Source organism: Vigna radiata, chromosome 1, assembly GCF_000741045.1.
Source record: "Vigna radiata var. radiata cultivar VC1973A chromosome 1, Vradiata_ver6, whole genome shotgun sequence".
Taxonomy (NCBI): Eukaryota; Viridiplantae; Streptophyta; class Magnoliopsida; order Fabales; family Fabaceae; genus Vigna; species Vigna radiata.
In genome coordinates, this window is record NC_028351.1 from 25,968,127 (window position 1) to 25,983,450 (window position 15,324).

The following is a 15,324-nucleotide window of genomic DNA, read 5'->3' on the forward strand; positions in this document are numbered from 1 at the left end:
TGTGTTGAAAGTGTGGTTGATGTGTTCAAACTGTGTTTTTAGGTTGATGTGTTCTGTGTTTTTAGGTGGTCGGAATGTACTTTTGTTTTGTTAGGTGGTCGCATTAAACGATTGTGTTTTGTATTGAAAGAATAAATGAATAACATTTGGTGTTCAAATTAGTCCTCATTTCAGTTAAATATGTGCGCATGTGGTCCTCATTTGTTGTTAAAAATGTTCGCATAGGTCCTTATGATGTTGACAGTGTTGTGTGCCAAAATGGAAGTGGTCAAATTCAATATGAAAACATGGGAACCTGAATATATTTTCACAATCAAAAGTGAGTTCATGGGTACACCATGAAGTTACAAAATAGAACATCATTACATATCCAATGACAAATATATCAAAACATTATAAAGTATTTCAAAACATGATCACTAAGGACACGAGGTTCAAATTAGGAATGTATTTCAAAACAGATACAGTGCCAAGTGCACGAAATTTATAAAATCACAATTGCATAGATGGTCTCCTAATTGGTAACTAGTCCCTTCTGATTGGCTCACTTGGTTGCTCAGTGGATTCCTGTGTTGGTTAGGGTGGTGCTTTAGATGATTGTGGTAGGTCTGGTTGATCTTGAGGACGTAAAGGACATTGATTTCTATTATGCCCAACAACACGACAAATGCTGATTTTTTTGCGGTGGCCACCTTTGGTCATCTGGGTTTCATCCCTCCTCAGCTCCCAACTCTCCAACCTTTGCTTTTTCTTTGGTCTGCCAGGTAGTTTTCTTTTAAAAGGTGGGAGGACATCTGGGCATGCTGTTCTTTCCCATAAATGTTGACCATTCACTCGAAATATGATTGAAGCATATGTTTCATCATAAGTTGACCTTCTGAACCAAACGGGTACATATTCTCTTGGATCTAAATTTAAGAATCTCATTGCTGGAATAGCATGGCAGCAAGGGATGCCACTAATGAGCCATTTCCTGCAGGAACAGTCTTGGCTGTCCAGGCTGACTGCAAATTTGTTTGTAATCACAGCACAATGTCTAACCTCAAAAAATTTTTCTCCACTCCAACTACCATCAAATAAGACATGATTAAAATTTTATCACAGACCAAGTGACATGAAATAATACTGGGAAAGGAAATGCTTACCTAGGGATCCAATTCTTGGATAAATTTGATTCTTTTGTTAGTCTCTTTGTAATCTTTGGACATATATCAAAGTCCATAGTACACATTTTGGTTCTGTTGGTGGCCCATTTTTTCATGATGTAAACTTTAATTTCCTCTAGCATGGTTACAATGGGCTTTCCTCTAGCATCAACAATAACACTATTAAAAGCTTCACTCATGTTATTGACTAGTGTATCAGTTACTGCTCGACCTGTAAATCTAGATCTAGACCAATACCTATTACAAAGAATAAGAAATTGTTAGGAACCTACAATTATGTAAGAGGTTGCAGTAAGGAAGAAGAAATACCTTGGGGGAATAGAAATAAGGTGTCTGTAAGCATCTACATTGACCTCTTTCATATTCAACATTTCTTTTTCCAAAGCTTGGGGGTAGGTACTAGTAGCAGCCTTCCACATCAATGTCTTCAAGGTGTTCCCTGTGAACTTCTTTCTGAAATTTGCATATAAGTGTCTCATGCAAAATCTATGCTCTGCATTAGGTAAAAGTGCTTCCAACGCTGGCTGCAAACCCTGTGGAAAAGGACCAAATTGAACATTTTTAAAAGTAAAATGGGGACCAAATTGAACATTTTTAATATAAAATGGGGACCAAACTAAACTGATGTACATAAGTCAGCAAAATATAACAAATACGTATACCTTTTGTTGGTCAGACATAAAAGTGCATGCATCCATTACTTCAGTGCCCCCAAGGTCTTCTATCAACAATTCCAAAAACCAAGACCAAGTTTCTTTGTTTTCTACTTCCACAATTGCATATGCCAGAGGTAACATCTGGTCATTAGGATCTCTAGCAAGAGCTGTTAATAGCTCTCCTTTGTACTTTCCTTTTAGGAAACATCCATCCAAACCAATAAAGGGCCTACAAGAGACGAAGCTATTCTTGCAAGCTTTGAAACATACATAGAACCTTTGGAAGTTGGGCTGACCAGTTTCACTATTCACTTTAACTAAAACAGTTGATCCCGGGTTACACCTTAATAATTCATGTGCATAATCAAATATCCTAGTGAATTAATCTTGCCCTACGGGCTTTAGATAGTGAGACATTTGTATTCCATTTCCTCAAAGCTTTTGACCGTATGTCATTTATTTTCAAATTCGGATTTTCAAGTAGTGTGGTATCTAAAGTGTCACTAAACCACTTTGCATTCATCATTTTGATATTGAATTGCCTACTGCAGGTATGGGTATCCAAAATTTTTCTCAATTGCCAAGTTCTACATCCTTCTAAATATCCACAGTAAGCCATCAATGGACATTTTTTTTCTACGCCCAAGCATCTCACTCAAACCCTTCTATTGTCATTCTTAAGAAACTTCAAATTCCTCCCTGAATGCACGACATAACTCCTAACAACCTCCATAAATTCATTCTTATCATTGAACTTTGTTCCCACTTCCCACTTGTATTCTGACATATCTTTTTGCTTCACATATGTCCCAAATGGACCGCAACTTTGCCTTTCATCAACACCATCCTCACTTCCACTTTCTTCTAGACTGTTCAATGCTTCTGATTCCCAGTCATCATCAGACAACCCCCTGTCCTTTGGGTTTGTGTGTATATGTCCACTGTCATCTGTGTCTGAATCACTGTTGCTTTCATTCTCACTATATTCTACTGAAACTGACCCTTGTACTTCATCATGTAGTACCCCTTCATGAATATTAACATCAACATCAACTAGTCCTTCATTCACTTCTTCTTCATCAACTACTCCATGAGGAACTTCACCATGCACCACCCCTGCATCATCATTTACTGCATCATCACTTGAACTTAATTCTTCAATGACAACTTCTTCCTCCACCTGGTCGTCTTATTCAATAGGAACTTCCTCCTCCTCCACCTCCACCTGCACATCCACTTCCTCCTCCTCCATCCCAACGTTCTCTTCCACAATATCCTCCACCTGCACAACCACTTCATCCTCCACCCCCACAGCCACTTCATCCACCACCCCAACAACAACTTCATCCTCCACCCCAACAGCAACGTTCTGCACATCATTTTCTTCATTCCCACTATATATACTTCCAAGACACAACAATGGAAGTGCCTCATTTAATTCACTTTCAACAATAATGTTTGGCTCCTCATCCAAAGAGTGCACCACAAACAAGTTAACTTCCCCTAAAATCTTGGCAATGCCTACCATGTTCATTGCATCTTTGTCATCGAATAACTTATACAGGATATGGTCAATGCAATAAAATAACTCAGACACATTCATATAACCCAACTCCTTAACGGCACCTACCACTTCAAAGTAACTCCATTTGTCTGGGTCCACACTCCAATAAGTGACTTCCCCACCAACATATCGAAAAGGTATATCTGTAACCAGGGTCCCACCATGGTGGACCACAACATTGAATCTCTCCTCAGACATTCCAAACGCAAGCCTACAAAATGAACTTTATGGGCATGGGACCACTATGGAAACGGAAAAAGTAAAATCTTTTTACGCTAAACCCTATGGGAAACAATAAACAATAAACCAACAATCAACAATCAACGAGACACAACCCATTATAATATGTTAGACAATCAATGCCCTAAACAGTTCGCCCTCAACAGTTCGCAAAATTTCTCAATCATAAACCCTTTCGAAAAATATGTAACACTCACATTTTCATGTGTGCAACCAAGATTAGAAACACTCCATGAGTACGAGATTAGAAACACAAACCTGACTGCCAAAGATGAATGTTTCGAATTGGAACTGCACGTCATAGATGTTCTTCTTCCCAATCTTCCCGGAGCACCCAATTGCCAAGTTCTCAGAAACCAGAACCCTTAAATTATTTTTCAGAAATGCAATCCCTAATTATTTTTCAAATTGGAATTTCAAAATCAATAAATCCATCTCAGTGTGCATTTACAGACTCCACGTGGGCAGACAGATGCCACATCAACACTGTTTGGCACTGTTGGAGGGTCTTCCGTTAACAATTTAAACGGCGTCTGTGAAAAGAAATAAATTGAACAAAATTTTCATACTTTAGGACTAAATTGAACAAAAAAAAATAAATGGGGACCAATTCGAATTTTGCCAACCAAAATAGGGACCAAAAGTGCTATTAAGCCTTTTTATATTTAATTACTTGATTAATTAATCAATGTATTAGTTCATTTTTAGAATTTTCAATTTGTGAGGGTTGAAATAAGTATTGAATATAAATATAACTCACCAACTCTACTTTAATTTGTAACAAGGGAAATTAGAGTATGTTCAGTTGAATTATGCTGATTGTTGCTTCGTCAGATATGATTGTTGAGTATTTGGTGAAAATATAGAAGGTGTCTACTATCGTGGGATCATGTTGTCTAAAAGACTTAAAGTAGATGATATTATAATTAAGATGCAGCAATGTTTATGTGGGGGTTTATTGCTATGAAATCATCCTAGCTAGTTTGTTTATGATTGCCGCAATGCTAGAGAAAGTTGCAATAATTTTGGAGCTCTCTTTTTCCATCAGTCTGCTCGTGATTAAGCAGCACTGCATGCGGGATAATTAAAAATTAAAATATATTCTATTCTGTGACTCGGTACAGAGCAATAAAAAGGCTTACGATTTGGAAGGTTACGATTAAAGTTTCTTATATGGTTCATACATTTTGAGTTATAATAACAGTGGATTGAGTTATTAGCTTCCTGAGGATATATGAAGCCAAGGGTTGTAAGCCATGTGGGTTTGGTTGTTCATGAGTCAAGTTTATCAGAATTTAGATGCTGTGCTAGAGGCTAATTTGGCTGTTTATTATTTGACAGTTCTTTAAGTAGACCAAGCAATAATTACAAGGATTTTGGAAAAGAAAATGGAGTCGTGAAGTTGTTGTTCTCATCCAAAGAATTAAATATGTAACCTGAAAAACTGAAAAAAAAAAGATTTAGAAATTTTGGGTAAAAGAGAAATTAACCGAGGTGTCACACTTAGGGTATTGGGTATCAAGCATTTAATTGATTGACTTTACAACCTTAACAGAAGCTTGTAAGATTATGATTGATTTTTATGCGATGGGTCTCATGATGTTTTATATGCAATGGATCTCCTGATTAATTTTTATGCGGTGTTGATTTTTAAAGAAAAAGCATTTTCTTCTTTTAGGTTTGGATATTTAGGAAAATTAAGTAAACCATTGTAATACTTTTTTTTTTTTTACTTTAGCATCAATGATTATTGAGTTCAGTTGAGAGACTGAGAGTTTCTGAAATTCTTAATGAAATGAGTTTAATCCTCCTGTACAAGAGATTTCAACAGATTTTTGTAACTGATTTTAACAAGTTCTACGTATCAGTTAGTTTGAGGTCACCGTAGTTTATCAAAATATAGCTATTAAAGTGTAATGTAAATTCTAGAATAATGTAGAAACTCCTTAAGATAGAAGGAAAGAAATGTAACACAAGTTCTAGAATATTGTAGAAAAGTTTAAGATAGAAAGAAAAATCAAGAATATTCTGCATAGGTAAAAATCTAGAACATTCCACATTAGTTATGGCTAGTATGTTCTAGAATATTCTATGGGTCTATAAATACTCATGAACTCTACCATATGATGCATGTAGACAAGAAGCCAACATCTACAACAACTAAGACAACTACAACACTTCTTCCAACTACTACTTCTACATCCTACTATCTCCACATTTCCTCTAGCTTATCAACTACTCCTTTTATAACCTCAATATCCTAACAGTGGTACCAGAGCTACGTTCGGTCATCTACTGGGCGTAGATAAAATTTTCAACTACCTTAAACAAAACTATAACCCCGTTTTGTACTACCTCCAAAATATTTTCTCAACTCATGGCTACTACCAATCAAACATCATCACTTCCAGTACCTATTTTCACAGGAGAAAATTATGATTTCTGGAGTGTCAAAATGAAGACATTCTTCCGCTCTCAAGATATATGGGACATCATAGAAGAAGGATTCACTATTCAAAAAGACACCTCCACTCTTACTACAACTCAAAAGAAAGAGTTGAAGGAAAACAAACAGAAGGATTCAAGGGCTTTATTTATTCTTCAACAAGCAGTTGATGACACAATTTTTCCAAGGATAATTGGTGCCACAAGTGCAAAACAAGCTTGGAACACAATACAAGAGGAGTTTCAAGGAAGTGACGAGGTACGCAATGTTAAACTTCATTCTCTAAGACGAGAGTTTGAATTATTAAGAATGAAAGAATCTGAGACCATCAAAGACTACTATTCTAGAATAAAAGAAATAGTTAGTCAGATCAAAGCCTATGGGGAAAATATTCTTGACAAAAAGATGGTTGAGAAAATTTTAATTTCAATTCCCCAAAAATATGATGTAATCGCAACTGCGATTGAACAAACAAAAGATTTGGCTACATTGTCAGTAACACAACTAATGGGCTCTCTTGAAGCTTATGAACAAAGATTGAAAAGGCATGAAGAAGACTCGGTTGAAAATGCCTTTTGAATAAAAACTAAAATTGCGGTCTCAGAAAGATTGTGAAGGAAATAGAAGTAAAGGAGAAATTTCTAGAAATAAAGAAAATTCTAGAAGCTTCTCTATGACTCATCAAGGAAAATATCCTCCATGTGGCATCTATAAAAAGACAAGTCACTTGGAAAAGGACTGTTGGCATCATGGAAAACCTCAATGCCACTATTGCAAGAAATTTGGTCACATAGAAAAGTATTGTCATAATAAGAATAAGCATCAAGCAAACTTTGCAGAAGAAGATAATCAAGACAAACTCTTATTCTATGCCAAACAAGAATCTCCTGGTGGAGAAGGAAGATGGTACTTGGACAGTGGATGTAGTAATCACATGGCGAAAGATCAAAGCATCTTCAAAAATATTGATAAATCTGTCAATGTCAAAGTTCGACTAGGAAATGGCACCACAGTGGAGTCTCAAGGCAAAGGAACTGTCATGGTGGAAACAAAGAAAGGTACGAAATTCATCAAGGATGTTTTACTAGTTCCTAATCTTGAAGAGAATCTTTTAAGTATTGGCCAAATGATGGAGAATGGATATTCTCTTCATTTTGAGAAAGATACATGCAAAATTTATGATAGTAAAATCATAGAAATTGGCCAAGTAAAAATGGAGAAGAGAAATAAAAGCTTTCCTATAAGCTTCAAACCTGGAACTAATATTGCCATGAAGGTAGAAGTTGATGACTCATGGCTTTGGCATAGGAGATTTGGCCACTTCAACACACATGCCTTAAAGCTTCTATATCAGAAAAACATGATGAGAGATCTTCCATTGTTGAAAGAGAATAATGAATCGTGAGAAGGATGTCTCATCGGAAAACAACACTGATTACCATTCTCAACAGACAAAGCATGGAGAGCAAAAGACTTATTGGAGTTGATTCATACCGATGTTTGCGGACCAATGAGAACGCCTTCACATCACAACAACAGGTATTTCATCCTCTTCATTGATGACTTCTCTAGAATGACATGGGTCTATTTCTTAAAGGCAAAGTCAGAAGTCTTCAGAGTATTCAAGAAATTTAAGGCCCTTGTTGAGAAGCAAAGTGGGAAACAAATAAAAGTACTCAGAAGTGATCGTGGCAAGGAGTACATATCTCACAAAGTTTGACAAATTCTGTGAAGATGAAGGCATAGAGCGACAACTTACAGTTGCATATACTCCACAACAAAATGATGTGTCAGAGAGAAAGAATCGCACTGTTATGGAGATGGCAAGATCAATGCTAAAAGAGAAAAACATGCCTAACACTTTTTAGGCTGAAGCAGTCTACATTGCAGTTTACATTCTAAATAGATGTCCAACTAAGGCAGTCCCACACAAGACTCCTATTGAAGCTTGGAGTGGGAGAAAGCCATCAGCAAAACACTTACGAGTATTTGGGTCTATCTGCTATATACATGTTCCTGATCAAAGGAGGCACAAGCTTAAAGATAAGACTATACGAGGAATATTCTTGGGATATAGCACACCATCAAAAGGCTATCGAGTCTACAACCTACAAACACAAAAGCTCATCATTAGTCGAGATGTTGAAGTTGATGAAAATGCTTCTTGGAATTGGGAAGAAGAAAAAGTTGTTAAAAGCAACATTCTAATTCCAGTGCAGCAATCTCAAGAAGAAACTCAAGAAGAAGCAGAAAATCCAGGTACGCTTTCTCCACCTCCACAACAACAAGATTCTTCACCTGAATCTAGTCCAAGAAGAGTAAGATCTTTGGTNGACATATATGAAACTTGCAATATGGCCATTATTGAGCCTAACTCTTATGAAGAAGAATCAAAGCAAGAACTATGGTCAAGGAAATGGAGACGAAGATCAAATTGAAGATATGTTACCAAGGCCAATATTTGAACTACTACGCACAGTGCTTGGAGTTACCGAATTTGCATTAAGGAGGATTATTAAAGTGTAATGCAAATTCTAGAATAATGTAGAAACTCCTAAGATAGAAGGAAAGAAATGTAACACAAGTTCTAGAATATTGTAGAAAAGTCTAAGATAGAAAGAAAAATTAAGAATATTCTACATAGGTAAAAATCTAGAACATTCCACAGTAGTTATGGCTAGTATGTTCTAGAATATTCTATGGGTCTATAAATACTCATGAACTCTACCATATGATGCATGTAGACAAGAAGCCAACATCTACAACAACTAAGATAAATACCCATGAACTCTACCATATGATGCATGTAGACAAGAAGCCAACATCTACAANAACTAAGACAACTACAACANTTCTTCCAACTACTACTTCTACATCCTACTATCTCCACATTTCCTCTANCTTATCAACTACTCCTTTTATAACCTTTAAAATACTAACAATAGCAATCTAACTGAAATACGACTTGTAACTTTCTTTAATCCAACAAGTTCTAGTGGACCTAGCCAATAATCCAAAGCTTGTATATCACTGTGGACTGACACCAAGAAAATTGCCAGTACGTGTTTTTGTAATTTTTTTGGTGAATCAATGACAAAGTCAGGTCTTGGTGTTTCATTCTCATTTTTCTTAAAATCAGGAACGGGTGGAAAACAATCCCCTTATTGCAGTTGATGTTCTCACTAAGTTGATAAAGTCTCCAGAAATATCAGAGTATGTATTTTTTTATCTTTATATTTTTTTGTCCTCTGGTATATAGATTACCCTGTTCCTATATAGATATTTTTAATACACTCCTCACTTCTCATCTTTCTCTGCACTCTCTCTACAGTCTGCACTCTGCATGCTTCCAACCACAACCTTTTATTAATTACCCCATATCAATTGTGTCTCACATAATTAATATACCCTAATTTTTTAATAAGTGATTTTTTTATTGTTCTTTCTTTTCATTGGATATGGAAGAATGTTGCTTTATTTACATTTTCCTTTAATAGAAATCATTGATCTAAGTAGTATGTCATGTGCAGTAGTTGTGCTACAGTTATGTCAAGAAAATGACAAAACATCATACATAGCAAAGCACATGGGGTCATATTGTTAATCATCCATCAGCAACTCAAAGTGCTGCTCCTCAAGTCCAATCCTCTCCTTCTCTATTTGCCCCTCAAGTCCAAAGCACATGCACTCCTACTCCTATTCCATCCTCAAATGATTTTTTTTTTCAAGTTAATGTAAGTGTTTTATTTATCTTTGACCTTTATGCTGAAGCTGAGGACTTCCTGAGATTCATTATTGTAATGCTCTTTAACATTACAATTTGTTGTTGAAATGGCATAAGCCGTTTCAACTAACTCTAGTGTCCCTCCTTTGAAATTGGAAACATGAAGTATGGGCATGCGAATGGCTGCCACAACACCTGAATCCCCAGATCCACCACCACTACTTGCAGCTCCCAGTTTCGAATCAGGCCTCAAAATCCAAACCCCATTGCTCTTCTTTATCTCCAACACATCCGGATCACTAATAGGAATAGAATTGTGAAAACTACTTGCTGAGTTTGGTTTCAACTCATGTGTCAAAAGCATTTCCCTCCTATCATCATCAGGCATCCAAACTGCACAATTGTGCAAATCCAAACTTTTGAAGCTCATTCTTGATGCATGAACATTCCTTTTCTAGCTCCGAGAAGAGTTGGTTTCAACAATAACAATAAGTTTAGTATTCTCTTCAAGTTCTCGTGCTGTGTGTATGGAAGCTCCGTCATAATTTTGATCTACCTAACTCTATGCAGTGCAAAATAAGCCCATTGATTTGATAGGAGGAAAATCTGCCACTTTGCACAGCTCCCCTTTGAACCTAAAATTACATAATGCTTACTTTGACACACATTTCTCTTCCTGTGTACATTTTAGTAGTGTCCTCAACAGTACCACAATGTTGTAAAGAAAAAACTATTTTAGAAATATATTGACTGTAAAAAATTCTGTTGATCTGGTGCTTAAACTTGTGTAGCCCTCAAATGAAGATGCTCTTCATTCACTACCTCAAGTTGGAAGAAATTTTCATGTACAATATGAACATGAACAAGATGAAAATCAGGATACTCATAAACAAGAAAGACCACCACCACACAAGGGAGCATGGTTGGTTGATGTTATTGGTAAAACACAAGATCAACATATTAATGCTTGCATTATGTTACTTATATGAATATTTATTGTTGAAGTTTTTTTGACACAAGGGTATTTGACACAAATTTTATTTTTTCATAGATGACCAATGTAAGATGACTTCCAAACACTTAAAAACAAATGATGTTTGTAATTTGCCTCAAAATGAAAGGATTATTGTATATTGGAATGAGGAGTATCAACTGATTGAAGATGGTGGAGCATTATTGAATCGATTTTTGGGAAGTATTGCTAGAAGCTTTAAGGTGTTCCCAATTTGTTATTCTAGTTGGAAGAAGATTCCCAAAGACTACAGAGAAGGCATAATTCAAAATACCATTCAAGTAAGTAATGTAAATTTAGAATACCATTTAAAAAAGGCATTCACAATTAATTTATTTGGTAATTGTTTGTTAATTTTTTATTAAATCTGTTTTGAAGGCAAAGTTTGCAGTGAATTCTGATATTCAAATCAATTATATCTTGAAAGAACTAAATCATAAATAAAGAGATTGTTGGCAAGAGTTATGGAACCAAAGAGATGATGGCACANGTACCAGAGAAGAATTGATTGCCATGGCTCCAGAAGTCATGGATAGAGATCATTGGGCATCTTTTGTTGATTATCGACTTGAAGAAAGAACAAAGGTAAAACCTTTATTTCTTTTCATAAAATTTTGTTAATGATTTAATATTTTTTTTTATCCCAATGCTAGGAGATTGCCCTTAAAAATAAGCATAATAGGAGAAAACAAATTCTTCACTATGTCAAAAAAGATTTTTTATACAACTTAAAACAAGCTTTTTATACCGGTTTTCGTATTGGTATAAAAGCAGGGGTATAGAAAGTTTTCGTTTTTTTACACCGGTTCTAAAAACGGTATAAAAAAATTGAACTTTTTACACCGTTTCTGTCTACAACAGGTATAAAAGAAGCTTGCTATTATACAAAACTTTCTATACCTGATATGACTTGAACCGGTGTAAAACGTGACCTTTTTTTTAAATATTAGATTTGTACTATCCATATTCAGACCTGCATAAAATTTAATCCAGAATGCAGTTTAAATAATCAATAACGAGTAAAATAATCAATATTGTTTCTATTAACACATCAAAATGTAATATTTAGCTAACAAAGTTCCTAACCTAATATAGTTATTTAACATAGTTACACATAAAATAGTTCTAAACTCAAAATGTAATATTGAAACATCTAATCATTTACAAATGGTTAAAAAAAATGTAGCCTACTACTCTCGAACATCCTTTATGACATGGTATTCCATTGGAGACGTGTCATCAAATATCTACACAATGAATAGTTTAAGTCAAATTATAATATTAATGGCTTAAACTCAGAAACTTTTAGATACAAATCATGAGACATATATACACAATTTAACTATCACAACTCAAAAAGACAACTTCAAAAAGTACATGATAAGTCGGAGATAGATGTCTTTAGATAATAGGCAATGCTACAATAAATGTAGAATTCAATTAAACTATGTTCAACGCACAAACAATCACAACCAGTATGCAAATATTGTTAAAGTTTTTTATTATCTCATAGAAACACAGAGAATCACAGTTAATACAATTAGAATTAGACCAACTCCTAAGCCCCCAATGATCCATACGTAGGGTACATGAGTCTTGTGGTCAACTTGATCAGTTGTAACCAAAAAATTAAATTAATTAAATAAATTAAGTGCGTAGTATTTGGTAGGGGATATGACAGACAAACTACAAGCTCAAAAGAAAGATATTTTCCTTTCTACAACATATGTTGATTAGTACCTGAAAAATTATCAAAGGATGGAGCAGGAACAGGAATAGGAACTAGTGGAGCAACATTATTCAGGAGATAAGGATCACCAGGAACTGCAACCATTGAAATGGTAAGGACTCAATACTGCCTAATATTATAGCACTTCACCAATACAATTGGAATACTGGTTCATCACTAGATAAGAGTAAAGAAATGTAGACAAATCCATTGCACGTAAAACATTGAAGCAGTGAATATGGGCAAATATTTGAATCGGCAAATATAATAATATTTAATTATTATGAATTTTAATAATAATATAATTTAAAATTTTTAAAATATTTATTTGTTATAAAATATAATTATGTAAAATAAATATTTATGATATGAACGCAGAAGTTAAAATAATTTTTAAAGTTAAAAGTTAGTGTATTAATAAAGAGAAAAGAAAATACATAACATGAGACTGATATAAATGATAGCAGCATAAAAATTGAATAAGATATAATACATCTATGCTAATGTTTTAAGGGAGTTATGTATCCCAATTTTGTGTAAATATAATATATGTATGCATTTTAGAAAACTTATATGTGTAATAAATTCTAATGCTTAATTATGTTTATAAATTATAAAATGTCAATACTACTTCTACTCTTGATTATGCAGAAAACCATAATCATTAATCAAGAATATGTTATTTTTGGGTGCAACGGCTGCGAGTAGTAGCCCAAGTTGTTTGTTTCCACATCAATCAATTGTGAGAGAGATCTCATCATCTTCCTTGGAACGTGACAGCGGGAAGCAAGGAAGAAATTATTCGAACAAGGACAAGGCTAGGGCACCACGAGGAGCTTAGAGTTCTCTGAACTAGGTAAGGGAAGTAACCTAGCTATATATATGGATTCGTATTGCTTGCATTTTCCTTATAGGTTTGAAGTGTGTTGTTACGCTCATGTATTGCTTTATCTTTCCTTATAGGTTTGAAGTGTGTTGTTACGCTCATGTATTGCTTTATCTTTGCTTTGAGTGTGTGAGTTCTTAGTTATGTTTTCGTGATGCATGGGAGAGAAACCAAGGAATAGGTGTTGGGGGTAGCATGATGTTCGAATAAAGACGGTGGCAGAAGGGTTGTGTAATAAGGAGGGTAGGACGAGTAATTATATGTATATATGTGTGTTGCTGAAGCGAATGCTGTGGAATGAGGATGAGTGAAGTTTAGTGAGGGTTGGACACTACAAAAAAAATGTCATTTAGGGGGGTTTGTTTTATGATTTGCGGGGGTTTTCACCATCCGCTAAATAATTTCCGGGGGTTTTTCAAACCCCCGCAATTTGAGTCGCCACAATCTATCTGTGGGGGTTTTCTGTGACTCTCAGTATCACATTCAATTTGCAGAAGTTTTTTTGCGGAGGGTAAAAACCTCCTCTATTATTAGTTATTATTTTGTGGATGTTTTTAACCTCCTTTATTTTGTGGGACTGGATTCCATAACAATGGATGTTATCGTCTATAATAACTACCTATTTCCACTAACTTCTTTCTTTTCTTCTTAATTTTTTTTTTCAATCTCAAAATTAAGTAAATTTAAATTATTTTTAAAATTATTAAATACCAAACAAATATGATTCCTCGTAATAAAAAATGATACCATAGAACAAAAACCCGTAAATAGGAAAGAATTTAGAAAAATAAATTAAAAAAAATTATACAATTACAGTAGTAAGCTAGAAGAAAAGTAGTTAAAAAAACCTTAATCAAAATTTATATTCAATTGATCCAGTTTCCACACTTTTTTTTTTTTCACTTAACATAATGACATGATTGGCTAGAAGTCAATACAATTGCAGAAATAGTTTCAAAGAAAGAAATGTTACTCAATTCATAATAAATTAAGTATAGTTTTATCCAAAACAATATCATAAACTCCCTAAATTCCCTAAATGTTACTTCCACCAGATGATTGTCTTGACCCCAAAGGAGACTCTGGTTCATTTGCATCACCAGCTTGCTGAAATAATATAAAAAAAATTAATAAAATAAACTCAATTACATGTGCTCACATTTTTAAAATAACATATACAAAATTATTCAAATAGAATTCTTTTAAAAGTCATTATTCAAATTATAGTAGTTTTCATGTAAGGCAGCTGATGATGACATATTTTGCTATGATTTCATTAGTGAATTGAGAGAAAATGTCAACTCTTTCTTAGCTTTATACCTTCTTTATGCCTCAATTTGTTAAGTTTCTAAGTAGCTACATCTTTAGTTGAATTCATTTAAATTGCTTCACTAATCCCCACTTTTTGGTTGTTAGATCATGTACATGAAGCTTGTTGGCCAAACCGACGAATGGAAGAACCACAGAAGCAAGAATGAATGTAAAAGAGGAAATATTGAGCAAAGATTGATGTTGCCGCTGGGGTGCGACTGAGCCCCATTCTCCTCTGGAATGTTGTAGCTGGGGTGCAGCTGAGCGCCCTGCTCACTGGAAGGTTGTCGCTGAGGTGCAGCTGGGGTGCAGCTGAGCGCCCTGCTCTCTAGAAAGCTGCAGCTGGGGTGCAGCTGAGGTGCAGCTGAGCGCCCAGCTCTTTGGAAATCTGCAGCTGGGGTGTAGCTGAGGTGCAGCTGAGCGGTGGCAATGCTGATGTGGAAAAATTAGGTTTTTTTAGGCCTAAAACGTGCCGGGCTTGGGATCTTTTGGGCACCCAGACTCATTTTCTCTCATTGGGAGCTCTTGGAGTAAGCTAGGAGCTGTGGGAACAGTCCATCTTCACCCTTGGGTCTTCTTTCTTCTTCCAT

At 35.1% G+C, this 15,324-nt stretch overlaps 1 protein-coding gene across 1 annotated transcript; it reads left to right on the forward strand.

Moving 5' to 3' along the window:
• Positions 1–6,003: 6,003 nt before the first annotated feature.
• On the forward strand, positions 6,004–6,651 carry LOC106760180. Its single transcript, XM_014643645.1, has one exon. The coding sequence runs from the start codon at positions 6,004–6,006 to the stop codon at positions 6,649–6,651; it is 648 nt and encodes a 215-aa protein (XP_014499131.1).
• Positions 6,652–15,324: the final 8,673 nt, after the last annotated feature.